The 27316-nt window shown below is 27.2% G+C and overlaps 2 protein-coding genes across 4 annotated transcripts; both read right to left on the reverse strand.

Annotated features, from left to right (window-relative positions):
* Nucleotides 1-392: 392 nt before the first annotated feature.
* On the reverse strand, nt 393-4583 carry LOC107167244 (uncharacterized). Of its 2 annotated transcripts, XM_089226723.1 has the most exons (6): nt 4123-4249; nt 3668-4048; nt 2023-2413; nt 1675-1932; nt 927-1236; nt 393-813 (listed from the first exon to the last, which is right to left on the reverse strand). In XM_089226723.1, the coding sequence occupies exons 2-4, from the start codon at nt 4002-4004 to the stop codon at nt 1677-1679; spliced, it is 984 nt and encodes a 327-aa protein (XP_089082849.1). In that variant the 5' UTR covers nt 4005-4048; nt 4123-4249; the 3' UTR covers nt 393-813; nt 927-1236; nt 1675-1676. The 2 variants fall into 2 exon arrangements, with proteins under 2 accessions (XP_089082849.1, XP_089082848.1); XM_089226722.1 differs by having other exon boundaries at nt 3668-4583.
* An 8211-nt stretch (nt 4584-12794) lies between these two features.
* Nucleotides 12795-22522, reverse strand: anchor (integral membrane protein GPR155 homolog anchor). 2 transcript variants are annotated; one of them, XM_015516215.2, is made up of 16 exons: nt 21933-22522; nt 21725-21811; nt 17971-18120; nt 17571-17860; nt 17233-17507; nt 17048-17169; nt 16770-16944; nt 16555-16710; nt 16412-16489; nt 16118-16332; nt 15916-16055; nt 15752-15857; nt 13885-14020; nt 13654-13811; nt 13448-13588; nt 12795-13360 (listed from the first exon to the last, which is right to left on the reverse strand). In XM_015516215.2, exons 2-16 carry the CDS (start codon nt 21763-21765, stop codon nt 13159-13161), a joined length of 2385 nt encoding a protein of 794 aa, XP_015371701.1. In that variant the 5' UTR covers nt 21766-21811; nt 21933-22522; the 3' UTR covers nt 12795-13158. The 2 variants fall into 2 exon arrangements, with proteins under 2 accessions (XP_015371701.1, XP_015371700.1); XM_015516214.2 differs by having other exon boundaries at nt 21725-22522.
* Nucleotides 22523-27316: the final 4794 nt, after the last annotated feature.

Consider the following 27316-nt stretch of genomic DNA (forward strand, 5'->3'; position numbering starts at 1 on the left):
AAACAGATTTTCGGTTTTAACTAAGACAATGATAAACAAAATATTATTATACCAATCTTTTTTTTTATTATAATGTATGAATTTAATGTTTTACAATTTACTTTTATTAAGTAATTAAGTTAGTTACCTATGAAAAAAAAATATATGATGATAAGCATTAATTACTATGAATGCTATTTCTTTCAAACACAAACATTATAATTTATTGTAATAATATCTATTCCATTGTGGCGACTATATAGTGGTTTGGCCTTTAATATGATAATTTTATATTTATCAGATATTAAGTAGGTACCTAATTTATTATTATTAGAAACACCAAGTTTTTTTTAATTTCATTAATATTATTTCTACAATCATGGAATACTAAAACAATTAAATAATCACTAAAATATATTTTATATATTGTGTTTATTTATTTTGTGAAACAACAAAAACAATGTATGGACATTTTGCAACAATAAAAATGAAAAACATCAATCAAACATTGATAAATCTCTTACAACTGATGTTTCAGTTTCATTAATTTGACTGGAATATAGTTTAGCTTTGGTCATTCTACTGAGCATATCATCTGTAGGAGTAAACTTAACACAATTGCTGTTTATCTGTCGACCACCCTTAATATGTTGTTTTGCATTCAGAATTCCATTGATTGTCTCAGTATTTAGTCTTTGACGCTACTTAGTTTTAAGACAGTTGACAGTGGAAAAAACACGCTCACAATCAGCATTTGCATGAGGTAAAGACAAAACATTTAACACATATTGAGCTAAATTTTGACAATCTGTAATGCTATTTTTTACAAAACTCCTGTAATACAAAGGTTAGATTTATAATTTTTTTTTTTTTTTGATTTATTTAGAATAACTTAACATATAAGTCATGTAACATTAAAAAAGTCAATTGGTTATTAAATTGCTTACCAAAACAAATCAGTGGGCACTCTTTGAGTTTTTGGATCTGTTAATTTAAGTAGTAAGTCATACTCCAAACTTGAGAATTAAATAGGCAGTGATCTCCATTCATCATCAATTAATTGCATTTGTTGTGTATCAGATACTATTCTAGGTAACGATTTCATTAGAGATAACAATGTTGGAGAAGTTTCTCTAAATGAACGGGAAATGGCATTTTGAGGTTTTAACATAACTAATAATTGTGAGAGCACTAGATCAGCCATGTTATACCGCTTTTTTTATCTCAATTGCTGCAACAACAAAAAAATCCCGGCATCTAAACATAAACAAAGGTATAATTCATAAATAATAATTTGTAATATTGAAATCTTATTTCATCAATAATTATACATTTGACAATGTTTCTGTGTTGATTTTTAATTCTATTTTTTTTTATTTATAATCTTTGACATTTTTGTGAATGAAAATTTGGTTCACTGAATTGAAAAATATAAAAATGATAATAGTTTACATAAATTTAATTTAATTAGTTTTTAAAAATTATTTATCAAAAAATAAAAAGGAATAATAATATATATTCTTTTTGACTTAGTAACTAGATAAATGTTATCTTTATTTTTAATTCAAACCAAATTAGAGGGTTTAAACTATTAAAACAAATTGAAAGAATGTAATTATCAAATTTACTTTTTAAGTTAGTTTTACCAAATATCATTGAATAGTTTTAACTGTTTTAAGCACAAATTATGTTTACCTCTAATAGAAATCCTTCAGTCTTAATTTATCAGCTTCAATTTTAGGGTCCTTAATCAGATCCATGACTCCTATTCCATGATATAATTCTGAGTCAACCAATTGAAACTCACCATTATTAGGATTTATTTGTTCTAATGGAGTTTGTAAAACATAGTTTCTTTTTAAAAAACACATTAAAATTTCTTTATACAGGTTAATTATTTTGTCATGAAGCTCTAATATTACTACTTCTTCTGTTTGGAAATACGTGTTAAACCTAAGAATTTGAAAAATATTTAAAATTTTAACTACTATAAAAGTAACACATACAATATATAATTATTTTAAAATATAAAAGTTTTCTTACTTGGTAAATAATGGCAATGCCCAGTTAAGAAATACAAATCCCAGTTTCATAAATGGGTCATTTAACCCTAGATATATGTGTTCCGTTGCAATTAAACGTTGACTTAAATACGTGTCAGTAAAATAAAGCCTTAAGCTTTCCCACTGTTCTAATATTCTACTAACAACAGCCAACAAAGATAACCAACGGGTTTGAGAGGGATGTAACATTTTGTGTGGTTCAATATTTAAAAAAAGTTGAAATTGTTTGAGTTCAGCTTGTCTTTTGGAACTGCTCTTAAGAAAAGTGAATATATTTCTAGCCATATCCTCTAACGACCGCGGCAATTTCTTACACGCCTCACTCGTACACAAGTGAGCCGAGTGGCAGTTACATTTGATAATAAAAATGCCTAAAAATAATAAGACACTATTATAAAAGTAATTATTTACAGTAATTTTAGATTCTGAGCGGAGCGATGAATGTATTGATTTTACCATGATGTGTGTTTTTTTTTTTTTGTGTCTGTCATAACGTTTTGGGGCAGTAAAAATGCTTCGATTTTTGACTTCAGTACCTCGTTCGATCAGAAAATGAATCTAGTTGGTACATTGGGGAGTCAAAAGTAAAAAATTCTTAATACTTTTCTAAATAATTGAGAAAAACAAACTAAAAATTAAGGGAAAAACGGGAAATTTTACGCACACTCATTTTTCGACAAAATCGATTTTGGTTTTTGATGTAACTTTAAAACAAATGGCCATAGGTACGTGAAATTTTTACCTAATATTTATATAAGTATATTCTATCCACCATGCAATTTTCAAAAAATTTCGACTTAAGTTGAACTATTCATAGGCATTTCAAATTTTCGATCATTATTAGTTTTTTTTAAATTATATCGATAAAAATTTATTTGTTAGGCAGAAAAGCTTGAAAATTTAATACAAGGCTCTTAACATATTGTTACAATAGCTGTTGAAAAATAAAATAAATTCATAGTCACAATTTTTTTTTATAAGCATTCAAAGTTTGAATTTTGACAAAATACGTAAAAATCACGAAAATTCAAAAATTATTTTAAGCTAGAAATTCATAAAAAATTTTCTTTTTAAATCTAAGATTTAAAAATTTAATACAAGATTCCTTACAAGTTTTTCAATCTTTATCATAAATAAAAATTCCACTGGAAATTCAAATTAAATTTTTATGAGCATTTGAAATTTAAATTTTTACAACATTGGATTTTCACTTTTAGCGATTTCCTTATTTTGGTGTAACTCTAAAACAAATTACCGCAGATACTTGAAATTTCGACTGAATGTTTATATAGGCGTTTTATATATTTGATAAAATTTTCAAAATATTTAGATTTGTTTTGAGCTGTTTATTGACATTTTAATTTTTCAACTTTTTTAGTTTTTTTTTCTATAAATATCGATAAAAATTTATTTGTTCGGTAGAAAAGCTTGAAAATTAATACATCAAAAACATTGTGAAGCTCTCAAAATACACTTTCTACTTGATTTGTCGATTCATCATAAAATCTGTAATCAATTATTGTAAATAATAAATTAACTACCTATAGTTGATTCATTTTATTCATTTTAAATACAAAAATTTAATTTCAATTACTTCACAACCACACATGAAGTTTTGACAGTACCAATATCAGTCGACTCATCCGTTAGCAAACTAAATTTTTGCTTTTTAAGTTTAGTAGCCAATTCGATCTTTTGTGATACACCAATTACGTTCTTCACAATTGCAGTTGTTTTAGTCCTTTTAACATTAATGCATTTTGCTATTTCGGAGTCGGGAAATATTTCTTTCATCAAGTCGGATAAGTGGTCAGCTCCCAAAAATGGTATGTTGTGTTCAGCAAAATAGCCGGCCAATTTTATTTCAGCAATAGATACCAATTGTTGTTTTTTGCGATCTGGTGATTTTTCTTTAGTTGTAAATGAGGTAATGGAGTGATGTTTAGAAGAGAAACCTTGCATTATTTGGACATGTTTTTTGCCTTTACTGTGATTTTTAAGTACACCTATTTCGGACACCAATGTTTGTTTACAAAATTTACAATATGCACCGTATTCGTTTAATTTTAATGGCGCTAACCACATTTTAAATTCGTCCATTTTTAGCCAATCTGTACGGAATTTTTGTTGGCGATGTTTCGGTCTCTCTTCTTTGGATAGATCACCCCTATATAATCGTGTTTTTTTAGGAGTTGACGGTCCTTGATGTCCAGAATTATCCGCATCTTCTTCCATTATTTTATAATGTTATTTATATAAAATTAAGAATAAAATAATAGATAAAACTCGTACTATTATAATTGGCACACAATTTAAAAAATAATACGATATAATTGTGCAAAACGAGCAACGACAAACCAGAACTGTGTTAACTATAAAGCTGAAGTATAAACGCAAACGATAAACGATTGAAAATTGACAAATAAACAATAAACATCCCTCCCTAATACTACGATCGACGACACGTAATAATCACGAACTAAGATATTTATAAATATCTTGGTTCGTGGTAATAATATAACAATAGTCAATAATACTAGGTCTCGTAATCTCAACTCCCATAATCATAATATAGTATCTAGTTATAGTATATAACATCATAAAGTTTTTTTCTTTCTTTCTATTCTTATCTATACCATTGTAATTATATACTATTGTAACACCACACTGTCATTTATCTATATCTTGTACTTATATAATTGTCGAGCTATAATAGTTTTTACTGAAAGCTAATTAATAAAAAAAAAAAAAAAAAAAACATCATAAAGTAAATCTATTTATAGTTCTTATCGTCCAATATATAAACTAGATTATTTGTTTAATATTGAAGTCGTTGGAAATTTTAGTTTATCTAAGATTTAAAAAGCAATTCAACCATAACATAAGTCCATAGTCCGTACTCAATAAATAATCGCAAATTTTTTAAAATTTTTTTTCGTTCATTTGAATTTGTATTAGGAATTTCATTTCATTAGGAATTATTTGGAATTATCGTATTTTAGTGTACGATAGTAAAACAGTATCGTATATCGTACACATACTTCAAATAATCGTATGCGTACGATAATTATCGTACGGTTGGTAACTCTGCGGCGTGAACGAAACAATCCGGATCGTGAAATAATAAAAAGTCGTTCGTTCGTTCAATTTCGTTCTCGTTCGGATTGCATTGCTACCAACTCAAAATTCTTAATAATGACTTTATCACATGTTCAACAATATTTCGTTCCAATAGACATTTGTTCCAAAAACTTATTGGAACAAATTTAATTTGATAAAGAGAATATTGGAACAAATGTTTTTGTAGCATTTATGATTTATCCTATGGAACAAATATCATTGGAATAATTGGTTATAGGATTAATTCAACTAAATATATAAGAACAACTGCTGATATGGTTTGCAAAAAAATTCAGAGTGATAAGCAGTTGTCCGAAAGTTCATATATTCTGTGCTACTACCTTAGATCATATACTAGTAAATGATCTTAGGCTACTACCGACATAATATTATGCTTTAGTGGTTTAGTACTATCATCACCGAATAGATAATATATAAATGATAATCTATTCTGTGGTGCTATCGTTTGTATTCGCTCGTCTCCACTTTCGAACGATAATTTATTTGTAAACAGGTCAATATTTTCTATTGCTCTATGGTGCTTGCTAAAGATAACCGGAATAACCGATAACGTATTAAATTTGAAAATATGACACTTTTTTAATTTTTTATAGTAATAGATAACAGACGCTGTTGCTTTTACTTATCTAATCAATATTCAATATGAATATATTATGATGCCCTTATTTGTTATTTCTATTTACTGCCCATTTTTAATGATTAAGACATTCTGCCGAATGCCCAAATTCGCCATTCTTCCGTGTTGATTAACTAAAATACATGAAAAATGTAAATTTTTTCATTTTCACTAATTTTGTACCGTACTCTTCTTTTTACTATTAATTACAATTTTTCTAACGAAGGTCTGGATATATAATAGAATAGCAATTTTTCATAAGTAATAAATAGTTTTCATTGAACCTATAAATCTCATATGATATAAATGAGCACAATTGTTGTGTATAGACATTTAAAATACAAATTTTTGACGGAATCGGATAGGATAAAAGAATTTGGAAAATTAACGATTTTAGTAATTACACCGAAGTTAAAAATAATCGTGGAAACTTGTAACTTTTATGTACATTGTTATATATTTACGTTACGCATTACACTTTACAACACGCAATGACATCTTCAAAATGTTCAGATTAATTTTGAGTTTTTGCCTATTTAAACCATGAACTTAATCACTGTTCTGTGGTTAGTCATCATAATATAGTTAGGTATATGAAATAAATATCTACTACCACTACTGACATTACCTACTATTAAAGTATTTACTATTTTAACAACTGTTAATTAATAATATAATAAATGTGATGATTATGGCAAAAATCAATTTAAGTTTCCGGTTTACTAATAGTAAAATAAATTACTTTAATGGTAATATAAATGAAATATTTTTAGAAATATAGACTGGCTAACCGTGTCTAGGCATTAAATTTATTTAGAATCGTTTTTCTTAATCAATGTTTTATCAATGAGTTCAATTAGATATTATAACACATCTACCATTTCGGTACCGCGAAAAAATAACCACGGAAAAAATAACCCCGGAAATTTAGACCCCGAAAAAAAAACCCCCGAAAAAATAACCACGCGAAAAAATAACCACGGAAAAAATAACCCCATAATATAAGTTAATATAAGTTTTCAAATTAATCTCAAATCTAAATGTATAGCATACCTATTACCTACGTACAATTGTTATGTTCCCACAAATAATATTAATTTTGGATTTAATGATAAATTATTGTATACCTACGATAAAAACGATTAAAAGCACGGTCTGTCTGTCATATCGATCAGATATACCTACAATAGCTAGGTACAGTGACATATAACGGATAAGGAAGGTACTACTAACAGTACTAACTTTATCTTAAATTTAATGTAATGTGATAATTCGGTAATTTAAAACCAAATTATTATATTATATAAATTGACAAATTGTATTGTATTCCACGTTTATAATGAGAATTTTTTATTTATATATTATTGACATTATTTTACAAATTTATACTTTACAACCAAATTATTATATTATATAAATTGACAAATTGACAAATTGTATTGTATTCCACGTTTATAATGAGAATTTTTTATTTATATATTATTGACATTGTTTTACAAATTTATACTTTATTACTTACAAATCATTTTTATTATAGGTTTATTTTTTCCGTGGTTATTTTTTCGCGTGGTTATTTTTTCGGGGGTTTTTTTTTCGGGGTTATTTTTTCCGGGGTTATTTATTAGGCAAATCACCATTTCAGTGACCTACTCAATAACAAGGCACACTATACAGCAGAGTGAGTTACTGAGTTACCGTTTTTAAGCATTATAAATAAATACTGAATTTGTGCAATATTCTAATATTAGTAAATAGTCTATTTGAATCGTCGTATTTATACATAGGTACCAAATATTTATGTAATAGTCGGTTTCTTTTATCAGTATTATGATACCTACGTCATATTTTCATAAAATAATATGAACAACCTATCGACTATATCGTCCGGTATAAGGGTGTGGCTATGAATTGCGAGCCCACTCATATACGTAAGAAGTGCCCACCAGTGTCAGAAATGGATAATTTATACCATTTCTCATTATAAAGTACCTACCTATTATACAACATTTTTTGGTTAGGTATACATTATTAGTTATTTACTTACATATATACCTAAATACCTAATGTGTCAATGTGTGTATATTATTCAGTAATAAACTAATAAGTATTATTTCCTATCGGGTTTTATTCTTTGAAAAACCGTATATAATCTGAAAAAAGTATTATTACAAATTTAACCCTCACCTAAAAGACACTCGATGGTTTACAAATATCAAGTTTTATAAGTAGGTACACATAGGCGTGTCTAGACCTTTGACGCAGAGGGTACAACCTGGTGCATACCCAAAGGGCTAATGGGCCCTAGCCCCCTTTTTTGAATAATTTTTGTTGATAATTCATGGTGCCACTTGCAATTGCAGAGGGTGCAGGTGCCTACCCTGCACCCCCCGTGGACACGCCTATGTAGGTACAATTAAAATGTTTAAGATTTTAAGATGTTCAAAAATCAACACATTATATTATAATGTAATACATGTATGTACCAATAGTGACAATATTGAATATACAAATTTAACATAACATGTGTCCTAATAGAACCAATGGCGTGGTAAAGGGTGTATTCGAATACCGGTTTTCCCTCAATTTTTAGTGGCGATAGGCGGATGGGTAAAAATTAATTTAGTTTCATAAGAATGTTGTTACTTAACCCTATTAAAACACTTAAATCCAAGTAATCTTTAAAAAAAATATTGTCTATTTGTCTTATTTCAATTAATCTTATATAATTAACTGTATAGTTTTAAAATTTTCTGGGAGAGGCAGAACCCTCTCCCACCATAATTATTGTTTTATGGGATAACTTTTAAGAGAGAGATAAAAACCCAATATTCAAGAATAGTTTTTGATGGATGACGCGTAGGTGCTTTGATAAGTGGGTGGGTATCGAAAAATTTACTTGCCTCTGATAATATTTGAGTTCGCCACAGTACTGAGTAGAACCTATAGAATCTATAGATAGTAACATTGTACACGTTTGCAGCTTTATCTATTCTATATATTATCCATGGACCAAAGGCCTATGGTAATATGGTAGAATATTAATAAAATATATTATACACAAGGCAAGACGCAAGAGCTAAAAGAGTACAATTAAATGTGTAGTTAATAAAAATGCCATATTATTTGCCTTAATATTTACCTATATAACTATATAAGGCATATCACTATTTGATAATTAATAATTTTACCAGTAGTATCAGTAAGTTGTTTCCGCTCATTTAGTTTTATACTCTGTTCAAGTTGAGAAATGTAGTTGGGGAAATCAGTTTTTGTCGGCAACACCAGTTTGTTAGCACAACTTTGTCAATTATCTACCTATCTGTATTATAGATAGGTACCTACCGTGTAGCATTGCCACGCCCTTGCGCACAAGTCAGCGCCGCGGACTAGGTACGTTTCTTAATTTGAACAGAGTACAATATTATAGCTCATTGGATTTATCAGTGGTTCCCAAACGTTATTGGCTCGAACTGGCTTAATTTAAGAATTTTTAAGTCCTAAGATTACCCTTCCCAAGTCGTAGGATGATTAATGATAGAAGTAGAAAAAATAAATAAAAACCAGAAAAAACTGTGACTTGTGACTAATGGGTAATATGAAAATATGTATAGATTTAATTGAAAGCATACCTAATTTAAACATTTATATTTACATAATTTAATAGTTTCCGTCTGGTTTTCTAATATAATTTTAGACCATATAAAATTCTACATCACGGAGCCCCTATAGACACCACGGCGCACATTTTGAGAACTGCTGCGGGCTGTACAGTGCCGGCCCAAGATACGGGCGAACCGGACGGTTGCCCGGGGTGCTACTTTTTTAGGGGCGCTTTTAATATACGAATATTTTATAAATTTAAGCGTAATATTTATTCAAATTGACAATAATATAGCTAAATGACTAAATTATCTATGACGGAATATTCTGTTTTATATATTTTTTTTTATAGATTTTATTCCACTTTCCAGTTTTTATCATTATATTACAAATTATTAAAAAATAATATACAATGATATAATATAATCATTATCTCGGGAAAACCAAAAATTTATGTGTTACAGCCGATACGTCTATAAATTGTATACAAATAAGTTTTGCCGTCTTTTACCTATTCATAAATATAAGAATTTTAAACAAAATATGTAGGTAAGTATAAAAAGTATTAAATGTATTATGGAGCATTTGATTAAGGGCGCCTTTCAAAAAATTGCCCGGGGCGTCAAAATACCTTGGTCCGGCCCTGGGGCTGTATATTATTTAAAGTCCTATAATTAATCTAAGATGTAGACATAGGTATCATAGGCGGAAATTGGTTCAATTTAGTGGGGGGGGGCTTAAATCTTGACTGCTAGTTCATAGTACTTCATACATTTAGTTTTTAATAGTTTGTGGGACACTATTACATTTGGGGGAACTAATGATGACTTTAAAGGAGGGGGATGAGACCCATTATCCCCCTGCTATTCGCGCCTATGGTACCTACATAATATTATCGCAATGAGTTATATCTTATAAGTTATGAGTTTATGACAAATAACATGAAATTAAAAATGGTTATTATTAATAATTATTGTAAATAAAATTAGAAATAGGGAAATTAAAGTGTTCAGTGCTGTTTTTTTATGGAAAAAAAATGTGTAATGCCATCAAAGAAAAATGTCGAGGAAGTCACTCATCAGTCTCTGCTTCATGCCTGCATATATTTCAGGTATACTTAAACTTTGTCATTGGGATTTGGGAAGGATCACTGTATGATAGTGTAGTGGATTATAGACTTAACCACGGACTAAGATATACCTTCTTCATAGGCGGAAATCCATAGAAATTTCTGGGGGGGGTATTACAATATTTGGGGGCTTAGCCCCCCATTTCCGCCTATTACCTTCTTAGTTCTTGGACATAACAAATTTTAAATGATAAATCATGCACACGAAAAACGATTGTGAGCTGAAACATGGAGTATTTATATCTATAAATATTTTTTAATTTATTCATATTACAAATTTCCAACTATTGCGGTAGGAAGATCCAAAGGTTTTTTATTTTTTTCCAAAAACTTAGATGTATGTTCTGTAATTGTATACTAATATATTATTTCTTCACGTTATACTATTCATCATTATTGTTATTTGGAAATTTGGTAAATTTAATACATTATAAGTCAATACCAAGTATACAGGACAATGGAATATATAGCGTAATATGAAAAATGTAGTTTCGAGTTAATACAAAAACGGTTTTCATAGATGGTTTACCATTCTTAACCTTCCCCTGATTCTAATTCTTACCTATTAAATATTTATTAATTCCATCATTGTGTATACTGTATAAAAAATAATTATGCAGGTAAGTTTTTGGCATATGGCAGAAAATGCCTAGACAATAAACCATACTATAGGTAATTAATATTTTTAAATTACTATTAAGTAAATAAAGTTGTTATTTTTCATTTGAATATTCAATTTTGCCATCATTTTGACTATTTTTGAGTTGTATGATAGGCACATGGAAATTTTGAAATGTATAAGCAATTTATTATTAGTCAATGTCAATATAAATATGTACGCTCTGTCAAAAAATGAGCTACCTACAGTATTTTTTTTGAGCGTCTAAAGTTAAGATTTTGACTAAACTTGTCAAAAGCACAAAAATTTAAAAATTATTTAAAATTTAAAATTTACAAAAATTATTTTATCCATTTCTAATTGTTTTTATCTAAAAGTCATACAAAGTTCAAACTTTAAATGCTTATAGAAAAAGATAAAGGCAATATAATAATTTTTCAAGCTTTGTGAGCCAATAAAAAATTTTATAACAAAATTTGTAAAAAAAAAATTGAAATAACCTATAAGTAGCTCAATAATGACTTAAAAATAAAAATATAATACATATGTTTTATCATGAAGTATTGAGAACGATAAAAATAAACATTCGGTGATAATTTCAAGTAACCATAGTTAATCTTTTTTGAATTACAATAAAATAAGAAAATCATTATTTCATAAGTGAATCCATTACAGTACAAATTTAAACTTCAAACAAACATTAAAATTTAATATTATAAATTTTAGTGAACATTTTTTTTTTCGTCAAAGGTAAAATAATGAGGAAACCTGTATTTAATTTTATTATTTTAGATATTTAGACTTATAAAGAAAATATATGCATTTTCCAACTCAAAATAGCTTGCAAATACTTGTTATTTTGAAAAATTTATTAACTAACGTTATTAAAATAGATATTGTGTCTATGTATTTTACGAGTATATGTTCTTAAATTGATTAATGAGAAACCTTAAATTATATTTTCAAACTTTTTGATTAAAATATTTTGAAACTACTGGGAATTTTCTATTTTTACTTCTGTAAAATAACAACTAGATCCAATTTGTTACAGCTACCAGAAACCAAGTTAAAAATCAGAGCATTTTTGCAACTATTTTTTATAGACAATAAAAATTGAAATTAAAAAAAATATATAATATATCATTGTAAATTCAAAACAGCAATCACTTCAATCATTATCTAACATAATATATCTAAGTATCCAACTCAATTAATATTTATATTTTAAATGAGGTCGCTGGTTTGAATGGTGGCTTAGAATTTTAAATAGTTAAATTTACTTTTATGTATTTGAGAATTCCATATAGTTTCTAAAAAGTATAGGTGATTGGGATTTGAACTTAGCCAATCTAAAATGTTTTTACTTTGCAGGTTATAATATAATATAATACTATATTAATATTATTTAATATTTACTTATAATTTATGGTTTGAATTATATACATAGAAGTACATAAAACTCAAGAACCTTTCAGACTTATAAATAAGTTAAATTTTTATGGTATACCAATGATGTAAATTAAACATGTAATGCATGTATGTGTATCCAAATAAACAGTAATATTAACATTATATAGTTAAGTTAATACTTAATGAACACTACAAATTTTTAACAAAAAACAAATTATACTCAAAGCAAACTATAAATTTAATATTTTAAATACAGTCGTTTATTTTAAAATATGATAAATGTATGTATTATTTATAAAATAATATATTAAGCTTGTCAACAATTTTAAATAAATAATAAAGAATAACAGTTAAAATAATTATAAAAACATAATCACATTATCAAGCTATTTCATTTTCTAGGACTGATAAATTTTTTTTTAACTAACTAAGTATATATATAATACAACCATTCAATAACTTTAAAGCATATTGGCAAATACAAGCATATAAAAGTTAAAATTATTATTAAAATATTCTCACTCTTAACAGTCAATTATCACAATAATAATAAATGGAGATTACTTATAAACCGCCAAAAATAATACAATAGTTGTAAAGATTAACGGCGATTAAATGTGTATAGTATATTTGATGCATCTTGAAAATGTTCTGTACAATTTAAGTGTCTCAGTACTTGTCCATTCCACAACTTAATAGAATATCCTAATGCATCATCTCGGCTTGAACAAATATTGTTTTCCACTAACCATGTTACAAGCTCAGAACCAGTAAACGTCTTCTTATACTTCCATAGTTTCCATCTAGAACAAAAAAATAACATAATAGATGACATTGTATAAGTACCTACAACTAATTGAATTAAAAAAAAAAAAATCAATGGTAATTACCTAGTAAGATGAGTAATTTCTGCCAAACACTTTTCCCTGTGTTTAAACACAAAGTTATCACACGTTTTTCTCGTATCATATGGAAGTTCTTCCCACGAGGGACACTCAATTGGTGATCCTCCCCACCAAAATTTATTCCATCTAAATATAAACAACATATTATATTTTTTAGCATTTTAAAAATATTCAATAATAGAAAAACTAACGTTCGCACAATCGGCATATTAATAGATTGATAATTAATTCCATAAATCAACAATGTGAAAATCGATTGTCCTCTCATTAAAGAAGTTTCAGAGTAAGCCAATTCAAGGTATAATCCATTTGTTTCACCAAATATTCTCCAAATGGCCACAGAAAATGTCTATTGGCATTGCATTTTTATTAGTAAAACTTATAATATAAGATATGAATATGAAACATGAAAATGTACTCACAACAAACATTGCAACTGCTTGCATAACAAGTAATAGAAAATGCTTAATATATTCATTATTATCCATTATATTTGTTTCAGCATCATAAAGAAGACCTTCTTTTAAATCATCAGTATCAATACTATGAGTGTCCATACTGTAAACATGTTTAATATTTCAATAAAACCGAAAATTGTGAAAAGTATACCGTGTGTTCACCAATTTAGGGAACACTGAATTTTGTGGCTGGATTATGTTGGAATAAATCAAATTTATTTTTACAAGCTAATGGTATATAAATACACATTTTCAACCCTCTCGGTACGTGCATGCGCAATGCAACTTACTTTTTTTTTTATATAGCAACCGGTATTTTTGATACAAAATTAGAATAGACTGAATTTTATTAAGTCATTTTGACCCATTACAATGCATAAAACCATTTATAATTATTTATTATTGGTTACTTTTTGAATATTTTCATGTATACAGTTGTAATACATTTTAATTAAGTAATTTTATATCCATATTATGTTGATTTTATTTATAACACGTATAAAAAAAAATAGGTAAAAATATTCAAAAAGTAACAAATAATAATTAATTATAAATGGTTTTATGCATTTCATAATGAATTTTAAAAATGTATTATTTATCAAAATTTGAAAGACTCATTCAGTCAATTTTCGTTTTAGAGCCATGTTTAATGGGTAAAAATGATTTACAAAAATTCAGTCTATCCCAATTTGGTATCAAAAATACCGGTTGCTATTAGAAAAAAAAAGTTGCATTGCGCATGCGCATATGAAAAGGGTTAAAAATTTGAAATTTATCTGAAAATGTGTATTTATATACTAGCTTGTAAAAAAAATTTGATTTATTCCAACAAAATCCGAATGAGAAATTCAGAGTTCCCTAAATTAGTGAACACACAGTATTAAATATATATAAAATAATCATGCATGCATTGTCATTTACCACACTGATAAAAAATAATTACTCAAAATGTATTGTAACTTATTTAATTTTATTGTTTGAAATTATTACTGCATACCACTATACTCCACCTGTGAGAATTTGCATGGTTTTAATACAAATTTCACTCGTAGATTAAAAATCTAACGCTGTATACAACAGAAATCAGCTACAGAACTTTTAATTTTTTTTTATAAACTTGTAGTAGTGGTTGGCAGCAGTCTGTTTAATTGTGTACATAATAAATAGTTGAAATAATACTTTAAATATCAACTTCAGTATCTTTGCAATGGGAAAGTGAATCTAGTCGAAGCATATTTAGGGGGTAAAAATATAAAATTACAGCAGTTTCCAAATTGCCAGGAAAAAAATGAAAAATGAAGAACTTCTACACAAAATCAATTTTTAACGAAATTGATTTGGCTTTTGATATTATTAACAAAAATTACCAAAGATACATGAGATATTCACTGAATGTTTATAATGTTTATATTGAAACTAGTACACATAAATTTGGTATGTTGTATTTTATAAGACTGAGATAATTAATACTTGGGTAGCGTCCCCTATAATAATAGGCAATGAGCTAACCATTGACTAAAGATAGTCATTAAGGCTAACATTAAGTCCAAGAGAGTCCATTAAGTCAAAAGAGGTAAGAATATACATTTTGAGCGATCAGTTTCAACTATTGACAGAATTAGCACACATAACATTTAATATCAAGATATAGTAGTTATACAACCAAATGCAAAGTAGATAGGTAGCCTTGGTATGCGTAATAATATGAATTATTTATAGTACTTTTAAGGTCTAAAGTAGTTTTTGAAAATTGTATATTAAATGGTCAGAAAAAAACATTTAATATTATTTTGAGCAAGTGGGTGTATTAAATATTTAAATAAAAACTTACGATTGTTTGGATGAACTTTGAACATCATTTATAGTTTCCGAGTAAACTATTGGTCTAATTATTTTATGTCTTAGGCGTTGATGCAAAACTAAACACACAACAGTACCTAAAAAATATATAAGATATGAATATTGAAAATACTTAATATTCTAAAAATCACATACAAATTATTGATGAAAGGAGAATTGTTGTGAGTGTTGCAGCTTCAGGAGTTCCATATACATAATTTTGATCAAAATCTGATTTAATAAACAATGGTGGCTGGCAAGTCAACATCAAGACAGAAACCAACAATATTGGTACACTAAAGTGGAAATGTATTTATAAAAAAAATATCAATGTCAATAAATAAATAATCTTAATTACCCCCAAGATATTATCATGTAAAAGTAAATAATTTTATTTTGGAATTCATCAGTAAATGGTTTGTGCATGATTAACAAAGTAAAAGCTAAACATGCAGTCCAAATGTAGCAACTCATATCACCAGCAATACTCAACATAAGTTGTATGTATGTTAATGGATGTGATTGTGGGGTTTCTGATAAGTACTCTAGTAATACTCCAGTACATGAAATCACCTAAAACAATAATATTATACTTGAATATCAGCTTTCTTTAGAAACAACAAAATTAGAATATCAATAGATACAAAATTACCTGTGAAATTACTAAACAGAAAACTACTTTGAATGGTAAACTTTTTAGATTTTTTAACATAACTAAGATAATCCAAAGCTGAAAATAATAGGCCAAAACATTAAAAATATTTATATAGAATACAAAATAGTTAAATTACTTACAGAGGCAGGGATGGCAAGTATACTAACGTTGAATTGATACCCTTTTAAAGCTGTTATATTATTTGATGGATCCAATTTAGCCACAGATATTATCTTGGCAGTTAAAAACATAATTGGAGCTGAGAAGAATACACACAACACCATTGAACTAGCAATCTAGATCACAGAATTATTAATAAATTATCGATATAACCGATACAAAATATGATACATACTAAATCCATTTCAAGATTATATGCTGATGCATAAACAAAAACTGCAGGTGCAGAAGGAATCATTCCATATAAAAATCCAAACATTGAAAAGGCAAGACTATCATCAGCATTTACAGTTCCAAATTTTCCCAAGAATATACTTGTAAGTTCTCTAATAACTAATGGCAAAACTAACCTGTAAAATCATCAAATTAATATATTTCAATAAGTATAATTTAAGAAATTGTTGTACATTAATGAAAACTTATAAATTAAATAAATATATTTTAACATCTTACAATTTAGCAGCAATTAGGAGTAATGGTAAAATTAAAGCTTCTCCTCTGAGTTTATTGATGTTTCCAACCATTCGTAAACCAAGTAAAAACAATGCAGTAGCAGTAAACGCATTACCAAAAGTCTAAAAGTAAATTGCATACTATAAAATTTAGCTAAGACTAACAAAAAAAGACATTTTACTTACTCCTAAGAATGTTGTAATGATTTTAGGTGGATCATGGTTAAATACTAAATTAGCTATCATTCCTAAAGCTGTCATAAACACTACAGGATTACAAATTATGTTCCTTGATATTCGTCCCATTAAAGCAGAACGTCTTGTAGTTTCGTGACGATTATATTCTTGGCCTAATTCCATCATTGCAAAACCAAATGGATTTAGGATGATTAAATTGATAGGAGCCACAAGATAAAGATATTGAACAAATTCACTATGCTGATGCCTGTAGAGTGCTTCAACTAGAAAAATAGAAATAAAACTATACTTAAAAAAAAATTCTATAATACATTTTTATAACTTACATATTGGTGCTCCAATAGCAAAATCATTACTTTGCGTACAGAATATAGCAAATAGAGCAGCTCTAGCAATGTCTGGAGGTCTTGTTACTAATACAGTAATTAAAGCAACCGATACAAATACTAGAGTCTTAGACAGGAGTAGTGATCCCAGAAAAACCAAATTTACAGATGATAATTCTAATACGGCCATATTAACAAATATAAGTGATGGTAAAGCAAATGTCCCTACAAATCTATTTAAGCCAATACTAGCAGCATGGCTGACCAGGCCCAAACGTCCTGACAAGTACCTGAAATAAAACAAAACGGCCAATTAAAATATATTTTACTAATTTTTTTTTATAGTTATTAGTATAAACCAATAATAATAAAAGTAATGATTAACGTATGTACAAATTACCCTGTGATAATGATTCCAAAACACTGAAATAATGCATTATACATATTATTCATTAAGTCCTTGTCAGAATCACTTGTATTAACTGCAGTCTTATTTGAAACCATCATATTATAAAATTGTTTGGCATTTGTGTGTGTACTATTGAGTAAACTAAAATGATAAAATAAAATAAATGAAATAAAAAAAAAAAAAAAATTAAGGGCCATTATATAGCCTGATTGGGGTACACAATGTATAATACACATTGCTTATTTATAGGACTAAAATTTGTTTATAGAATAGTCTATGATAAATTATAATTTATACAATATAATGACTTTAATTTAGCTAATAAATAGTATTAACCCGTCACTGGTATCGTAATGAGCGCGGCGCGGCGCTCACCTCGTTAGTATTTGAGAACTACTTTTTTATTGTTTACTTGATTTATCTATTACTATTTATACCTTCAATCAATGTGTGTCCAAATAGAATTTTGTAAATATAATAATTTTATAAATGTTTCTTGATAAGATATCAGCATGCAATGTTAGCATTATAATTTATTCAGTGGCAATATCCATAATGTGAGAGTTATACTCCCTCATTAGTATCGACATAATATTTATTGAAAAATGAACAATGAATAATAATGATTACATTATTATATTATTATGTATAAAAAATGATAAAATATAATTTTAAAAAATTAAAAAAAATATTTGTCGAAAGACCTATGTTTATGAGAAAAGTCTTAACATATTGTAGTTTTTAATTTTTTTTAAGCTAAAATATTGATAATTTAGAAAAATTGTAAGAATACTTTCAGTAAAAAAATTAAAACATAAAGAATTTGGTGTTGTTTCAATTTTCTATGTTTATTATTTCATGAATAATGATTAAAAAACAATGAGGTGAGTGCCAGTGCTCACTTGATACCAATGCGAGACATTGCATAACAATACCAACGACAGTTTAATAAAAACTATATTCATAATATGTACCTAATTTAAGATAATATATTTTAGTATTTAACTGTTGTCTGTCAAAGCTAATAGTTTAGATCCATTTAGTTAAAAAAACTTAATGAGAAACAGCAACAGATCAAGATGATTAAAGGGGAGAGACTGATTTTTCAGCATATGAAATTACTAAAATGCTCAATTCTAAGTTGTAGGGAAGTTTGGGACAGCCACACCAATAAAAAAATTACATACAAGGCATAATTTATTGACATTTAGAAATGTGTAAATAATACATTGCACCTATTCATAACAACTTCCTAATACCTACCAGCTCTTAAAGTTAAACAAAGTATAAAAACCAAAACATTTAGTAAATATAACTTTTTATTTCTTTGGAATTCAGCTCATGTTAAGGCGTCTGGGTGAAATTGATACCCTGATTTAATACATGGTTAAATAATATTTAGACAATTTAAAAATTTTGATGGCATTGTTCTTTATAAATTAATTAAATACAAAGTAACCTAACCTTACATTGATATTACTATTTCATTCAATTTACAAAAAATATTATGAGTTTAATAAATTACACTCATAAATTATTTTACACTTAATGAGACTTAACCCTATACAACACGATTCTATATTAAAAATGAAGAATGTCAGGAATTAGGATCAATACTTTTCGCATTCCTGAACTGTGACGTTAGAACTCACACTTTAATACTATACTGTCTATACCTATGAATAAGAATATTTTTCCGAACATTTGCAGTATAGCACCAAAAGAAAAAAATATAATACTTTTAATACTAAACTTTAACAAAAATAAAACCTTTTAGGTACTTTATCACAGATCTAAAAAACTTCTATAAAATGTAATAAAACAACATATTTTGCTTTCAACTTTTTAAACTACTCATTAATTAGCTGTAATATTTATTGAAGACTTAATTAAAATATTTAATTGTGGTGTCCCCTTGTGTACTTTCAACAGTGGTCGCCACATAGAGTTCATTAGTTTTAAGAATCAGCTCTTGATACTGATTAGAAATACCAGGAATGGAACCTATTTATCTGTATTTCAAGACACCTCTCATAGTGATTATAATACTATCAGGCAAGTGTGGTCACTATAAACCAGGGGTGGCCACAATGAGGCTCGCGAGCTGCATGCGGCTTCCGAGTGAGTCTCGTATGACTCTTGAAAGTTGAAACTAAGCTTAGAGTAAAATTAATTCATATTAAAATACATATAAAAAACACTCCTCAAAAGTAAAATCCCATTTCTTAATACCTACTATCTTAATACACGAACAATTATGCTCTGTGTAGTGTAAAAAATGAATGTTGCTTTATTTATTATAAAATCAAAAATATATTTTGTTTTATATAAACATACATATCTATCTTAACAAAGTGGCTCACTTCAAAATAGCTTCATAAATTTGAGGCTCCCAAAATAAAGGTTAGTGGCCACCCCTGCTATAAACAGTAGCCACTGTATTTTGCTTTAATAAATAAAAAATAATATATTTAGTATAATGAGTAATGACATACTTCATTGGTTTAGGCACCAATAATTTTGTTTCAAGAGTACGACCATAGATTATATTATGAAAATATAGTTTTCAATGTTTTCATATTGTCTGAGATCACAAGTCCTCTAATGTTATAAGGATTTTAAATACTTAACAAGTACAAAAGACCAATCGTGCTTAATTGAAGTTAAATAGGTATCCTCTAACATAATAAGAAATTTAAGTAATTAGGAGGTTTTGGGGTTAAACCTTCCTTGTGAGATATTTAATTTGTAGTTAGTCTCTTTATTATAATCTATCAAATTGTATTTTAAGCTGTCATAATTAGTTATATAACAAGTTATAAATGCAGCACATTTTAGTTTTGATATTGTTATTTTTCAAAAATCAACTTTACATATTATGTAATAAGGTATTAATTTAACTTGGTCAAATGATCAAATAGAAATAATAAAATTAACAAATTAGTCAAAAGTAAAATTTAATAATTATTATGGTATTCTCATGTACCGACCATTTATAATCTTTCAAATAAAATATAATGATCTGCTGATCGTTAATCATCACCAACTTATTGTAATAGACATTTTCTTTTTATCATAAACAAAAAATACCCAAGTTTATTAAGTGTATAGTGTATACCTACACTTTTTACCATAATTATGTAGGTACATAATATATATTGTAATAGGTAGGTAAATTCTAATTTTTAGATATAATTAAACGTGCGCAGATTTTTTTTGCAGGGGATGCCAATCACCGGGTCGCGGTGATATCGTCGGATTCAGGATTATCCCAACTTCTATTATCAATGGAAATGTACTTGATAAAAATTTAAAAAAAATAAATAAAATACGTAGCCTGAACTGTCAAAAATTTCTAAACTGATTTCTGTTTATAAAAATGTAAAAAAAAAAAAAACAAGCTGACTCTGCAGATCGCAGGGGATGCCATGGCATACCCAGCATCCCCCCTGCGCACGCCTATGGATATAATTAATGAGATACAAAGTAATAGATATACTTAAAACGTTCATAAATAATGAAATGAAAATATATAAATATGAAATTTGGTGATAGTTATTAGTTATTAAGATATACTTTTAATATTAGGTATAAACAAAATACCTAATATAATATTTTTGTTATTCCTGGTAAAAATAAAGACTAAAACAGTTTGTTATAATATTAAAAATAAAAATTGATTATGTACATTTCTTATAATCTATATTAATACACTAATAATAATAACTATTATTTCAATACTCACAATAATAAGTCTCTTAAAGCTTCAGTATCTGTAATTTCCATATTGATATTTTGATGGGCAGATACTATATATTATAATGAAATATGCCTACAGTATTAAGGTTTCATAATTTATTAAACTTGACAAAATAAAATTTGTAGAAAAAATATTTTTAATAAAATAAAAACGCATATTAATCACTGGACTTATACTTTGGCAGTGTACCTACCAATTGAAAGAAATTAACGGATAAGATTGAACGCCGAATTCTATGATGAGTGTGTGAAATCAAATAAGTACACCTCAAATTTCAAGATTAATAAAAAATTTTCATTCTCACAGTATTGACAAATTAACATTGATCGAATTTCCAAAACAAAAGTTGAGGAACCATTCTGTCTCCACAGCGACTGAGTAAGCAAACATTTCTAAAGATGTAGGTATTTCCTTATTTTCTGTTCCGTTGCTCTACACAGCAGTGTTACTCACACGAAATTATAATGAACAACTATTAAAATTCAAGTACTGGTACATTTTTTGCTGTTATTAAAATATACTGATCAACTGATCGGTTAAGACGTTACAACGTCATGCAATCACTGAGTCACTAGTACTACTGATACTGTACTGACTAAAAAAAATAGTGACTACTGAGTACTGAGTGTACACAAGTACACAAAACACAACAGCGCAGCGTACTAACTACAAATACGATAACAATTACAGATTCATATTTATTATTTATTTTATTATTACTACGATGTATGGAACAATTATGTGCCTTATGGACTCAGGACTTTGTGGTAGTAGGTTACGGTAGTATCACTATCACATCATACTTGAATACATGATATAACTTTACAACCTTGCCGACTGCCGTAATATGATCAAGGCATGAAGACTAGAGATAACGATTGGATCATCGCAGGAAAAAATTTTTTGTGATCCATGGTGTCAAAAATGTCCGCTAGAGTGAATCACGTCTAGTCTAATCCCTATCATCTTATCAGTTATCGTTGATAAAAATCACGATTCATGATAATATATATAACAGTATTGTAATTGTGTTTTAAATTTTTGAATTTTGATTATTTTTTATAATATTCTATATTATTTTATTCAATAATCATTATTAAATATAATTACAACTAATTCAGAACCATGTTTAATTGCCAAATTTGAAAATATTGGGTTTTATTTTTGATGTTATTGTGGACATGTATGTATTTTTATAATAATATTTCATACACTGAATTTTTCAGTTATGGAAATGTAAGTTAATAACTAAAAGAGTATAGTTTAATAAAATACAAATTAACAAAAGAAAACATCAAACTTTGAATTAAAAAGAAAAATTGAACCGCAACCAAGATTTATTTAAAAAAAAAAAGTACCAAATCAACATCTATCAACTCTATCATCAATTGAGGGTACACAAATTAGAGAGTCGTTGAAAAATTCCACTGAATTTTTAACTATAAGTACTACACCAGCGTTCGATAATTCTTATTAGTAAATAATTTTTAATTATTTAATTATGATTTATATTTTCGACTTATTTGACTTATTTTTTTAAACTTATTTGAAATTTTAATTATTATAACTGTAGTTAGACTGTATGTTTGTATTAACAATTTTTTAAAACTTGACACTTATTTGAAATTATTATTCTTGTAAACAATATTTAGTTATTTAATTATGATATATTTTAACATTTATTATATTGTGATTTATTTATTTTTTGACATAGGAAGTACAAAATAATTAAGCCACCAATGTGTATTGGATACCACATACCATATACCAATATTGTTCAAAGATAGTCCTTGAAAATAGGTGGGCTACATAAATAGATCATTTTTTAACTTCTAAATAGATCTATAATATTATATTCTTAAGAAAAAAAAATGAAGGATAATAAGATCATGATAAAATTATATTTTTTAGTGGCAAATTGCTAATAAAGTTTAAAATTTGTGTCCACAAAAACAAACTAGAGTTATATTTTGGAAATAAAAATAGAAAGGGGGTATTGGCGCCCAAAGGGCAACTGGATTTTAAGGATCACAAAAGAAATTTGGAAAAAATTAAAGTCTTGGTATACACAATGAGAACTGCACTAAGTATTCTTATGTAACATAAATGCAGGATAATTTAATCATGATATAATTATGTTTTTTAGTGGCAAGTGGCTATTAAAGTTTCAAAATTGTGTCCAATAAAATAAAATAGAGCTCTATTTTGAAAATAGAAATGGAAAGGGGGTATTGGCGCACGCAGGCAAATGTATTTTGAGAAGCAAAAAAGAAATTTGGAAAAAATTTTTGTCTAAGAATACACAATGAAGACTGTGCTATGTATTCTCAAGAAAAATAAAAGAAATAAAAAATGAAGGATTATTAAATCATGATAAAATTATGTTTTTTAGTGGCAAGTGGCTAATAAAGTTTAAAAATTGTGTCCACAAAAAAAAACTAGAACTATATTTTGAATATAAAAATGGAAAGGGGGTTTTGGCGCCCGCAGGCAAATGATTTTTAAGAATCAAAAAAGAAATTTGGAAACAATTATGGTCTTGAAATAAGCAATGAAGACTGTGCTATGTATTCTCAAGAAAAATAAATGAAGGATAATCAAATCATGATGAAATTATATTTTTTAGTGGCAAGTGGCTAATAAAATTTGAAAATTGTGTCCACAAAAACAAACTAGATCCATATTTTGAAAATAAAAACAGAAAGGGGGTATTGGCGACAACTGGCAAATGATTTTTAAGGATCACAAAAGAAATTTGGATACAATTATGGTCTTGGAATAAGCAATGAAGACTGTGCTATGTATTCTCAAGAAAAATAAATGAAATAAAAAATGAAGGATTATTTAACCATGATAAAATTATGTTTTTTAATGGCAAATTGCTAATAAAGTTTAAAAATTGTGTCCACAAAAACAAATTAGAGCTATATTTTGAAAATAAAAATAGAAAGGGGGTAATGGCGCCCGCAGGCAAATGATTTCTAAGGATCACAAATAAATTTGGATAAAATTATGGTCTTGGAATACACAATGAAGAATGAACTATGTATTCTCAAGAAAAATAAATGAAGGATAATCAAATCATGATAAAATAATATTTTTTAGTGGCAAGTGGCTAATAAAGTTTAAAAATTGTGTCCACAAAAATAAACTAGAACTATATTTTGAATATAAAAATGGAAAGGGGGTTTTGGCGCCCGCAGGCAAATGATTTTTAAGAATCAAAAAAGAAATTCGGATAAAATTATGATCTTAAAATACACAATGAAGACTGAACTAAGTATTCTCTAGAAAAATAAATGAATAAAAAATAAATAAAATAAAAAATGAAGGATTAAAATTATGTTTTTTAGTGGCAAATTGCTAATAAAGTTTAAAAATTGTGTCCACAAAATCAAACTAGATCCATATTTTGAAAATAAAAACAGAAAGGGGGTATTGGCGACAACAGGCAAATGATTTTTAAGGATCACAAAAGAAATTTGGATACAATTATGGTCTTGGAATAAGCAATGAAGACTGTGCTATGTATTCTCAAGAAAAATAATTGAAGGATAATTGAATCATGATGAAATTATATTTTTTAGTAGTAAGTGGCTAATAAAGTTTGAAAATTGTGACCACAAAAATAAACTAGAGCTATATTTTGAAAATAAAAATGGAAAAGGAGTATTGGCGCCCGCAGGCAAATGATTTTTTTGAAGAATTGTGCTATGTAATCTCAAGAAAAATATATGAAATGAAAAATGTAGGATTATTAAATCATGATAAAATTATATTTTTTAGTGGCAAGTGGCTAATAAAGTTTGAAAATTGTGTCCACAAAAACAAACTAGATCCATATTTTTAAAATAAAAACGGAAAGGGGGTACTGGCGGCCACAGGCAAATGATTTTTAAGGATCACAAAAGAAATTTGGATACAATTATGGTCTTGGAATAAGCAATGAAGACTGTGCTATGTATTCTCAAGAAAAATAAATGAAATAAAAAATGAAGGATTATTTAACCATGATAAAATTATGTTTTTTAATGGCAAATTGCTAATAAAGTTTAAAAATTGTGTCCACAAAAACAAATTAGAGCTATATTTTGAAAATAAAAATAGAAAGGGGGTAATGGCGCCCGCAGGCAAATGATTTCTAAGGATCACAAATAAATTTGGATAAAATTATGGTCTTGGAATACACAATGAAGAATGAACTATGTATTCTCAAGAAAAATAAATGAAGGATAATCAAATCATGATAAAATAATATTTTTTAGTGGCAAGTGGCTAATAAAGTTTAAAAATTGTGTCCACAAAAATAAACTAGAACTATATTTTGAATATAAAAATGGAAAGGGGGTTTTGGCGCCCGCAGGCAAATGATTTTTAAGAATCAAAAAAGAAATTCGGATAAAATTATGATCTTAAAATACACAATGAAGACTGAACTAAGTATTCTCTAGAAAAATAAATGAATAAAAAATAAATAAAATAAAAAATGAAGGATTAAAATTATGTTTTTTAGTGGCAAATTGCTAATAAAGTTTAAAAATTGTGCCCACAAAAATAAACTAGAGCCATATTTTGAAAATAAAAACAGAAAGGGGGTATTGGCAAACGCAGGCAAATGATTATAAGCATCAAAAAAGAAATGTGGATAAAATTATAGTCTCGGAATACACTATTAAGACTTCAGTATGTTTTACCAAGAAATAAAAATAAAAAATAAAGAATAATTAAATTATGATAAAATTGTGTTTTGTAGTTGGTATTGGTATTGATATTGGTATTGGTATTGGTATTGGTATTTGAGCACGCAGGCAAATGTATTTTGAGAATCAAAAAAAAAATTTGGAAAAATTATTGACTTAGAATACACAATGAAGAATGCACTGTGTATAACCAAGAAAAATAAATGGAATAAAAAATAAAGAATAATTAAATCATGATAAAATTATGATTTTTAGTGGCAAGTGGCTTATAAAGTTTAAAAATTATGACCAAAAAAATAAACAATAACTTTATATTGAAAATAAAAATGGAAAGGGGGTTATGGCGCCCGCAGGCAAATGATATTTAAGGATCAAAAAAGAAATTTGGAAAAAAGTATTGTCTTAGAATACACTATTAAGAATGCAATATGTATTCTCAAGAAAAATAAATGAAATAAAGAATGAAGGATTATTAAATCATGATAAAATTATGTTTTTTAGTTGCAAATTGCTAATAAAGTTAAAAAATTGTGACCACAAAAATAAACGATAACTTTATATTGAAAATAAAAATGGAAAGGGGGTTATGGCGCCCGCAGTTAAATGATATTTAAGGATCAAAAAAGAAATTTGGAAAAAAGTATTGTCTTAGAATACACTATTAAGACTGCAATATGTATTCTCAAGAAAAATAAATGAAATAAAGAATGAAGGATTATTAAATCATGATAAAATTATGTTTTTTAGTTGCAAATTGCTAATAAAGTTTAAAAATTGTGTCCACAAAAATAAACTACATCCATATTTTGAAAATAAAAATGATAATGGGGGTATTGTTACACGAAGTCACTTGATTTTTAAGGATCAAAAAAGAAAT

This window comes from Diuraphis noxia, unplaced genomic scaffold (genome assembly GCF_037042655.1).
Source record: "Diuraphis noxia isolate RWA-SAM2 unplaced genomic scaffold, SU_Dnox_SAM2 contig0004, whole genome shotgun sequence".
Lineage (NCBI taxonomy): Eukaryota > Metazoa > Arthropoda > Insecta > Hemiptera > Aphididae > Diuraphis > Diuraphis noxia.

Bases quoted from the DNA above. Each gene is read 5' to 3' on its own strand.
- LOC107167244 (XM_089226722.1), bottom strand. From the start codon at position 4,277: ATGGAAGAAGATGCGGATAATTCTGGACATCAAGGACCGTCAACTCCT. The intron at 2,414-3,667 runs GTACTGTCAAAA...TATTATTTTTAG, and splicing joins GGATGAGTCGACTGATATTG to GCATTTTTATTATCAAATGT. The intron at 1,933-2,022 runs GTAAGAAAACTT...TCAAATTCTTAG, and splicing joins GCATTGCCATTATTTACCAA to GTTTAACACGTATTTCCAAA.
- anchor (XM_015516215.2), bottom strand. From the start codon at position 21,765: ATGGAAATTACAGATACTGAAGCTTTAAGAGACTTATTATT. The intron at 18,121-21,724 runs GTGAGTATTGAA...TTATCATTTTAG, and splicing joins GCTTTAAGAGACTTATTATT to TTTACTCAATAGTACACACA. The intron at 13,812-13,884 runs GTGAGTACATTT...CAATGCCAATAG, and splicing joins AAGCAGTTGCAATGTTTGTT to ACATTTTCTGTGGCCATTTG.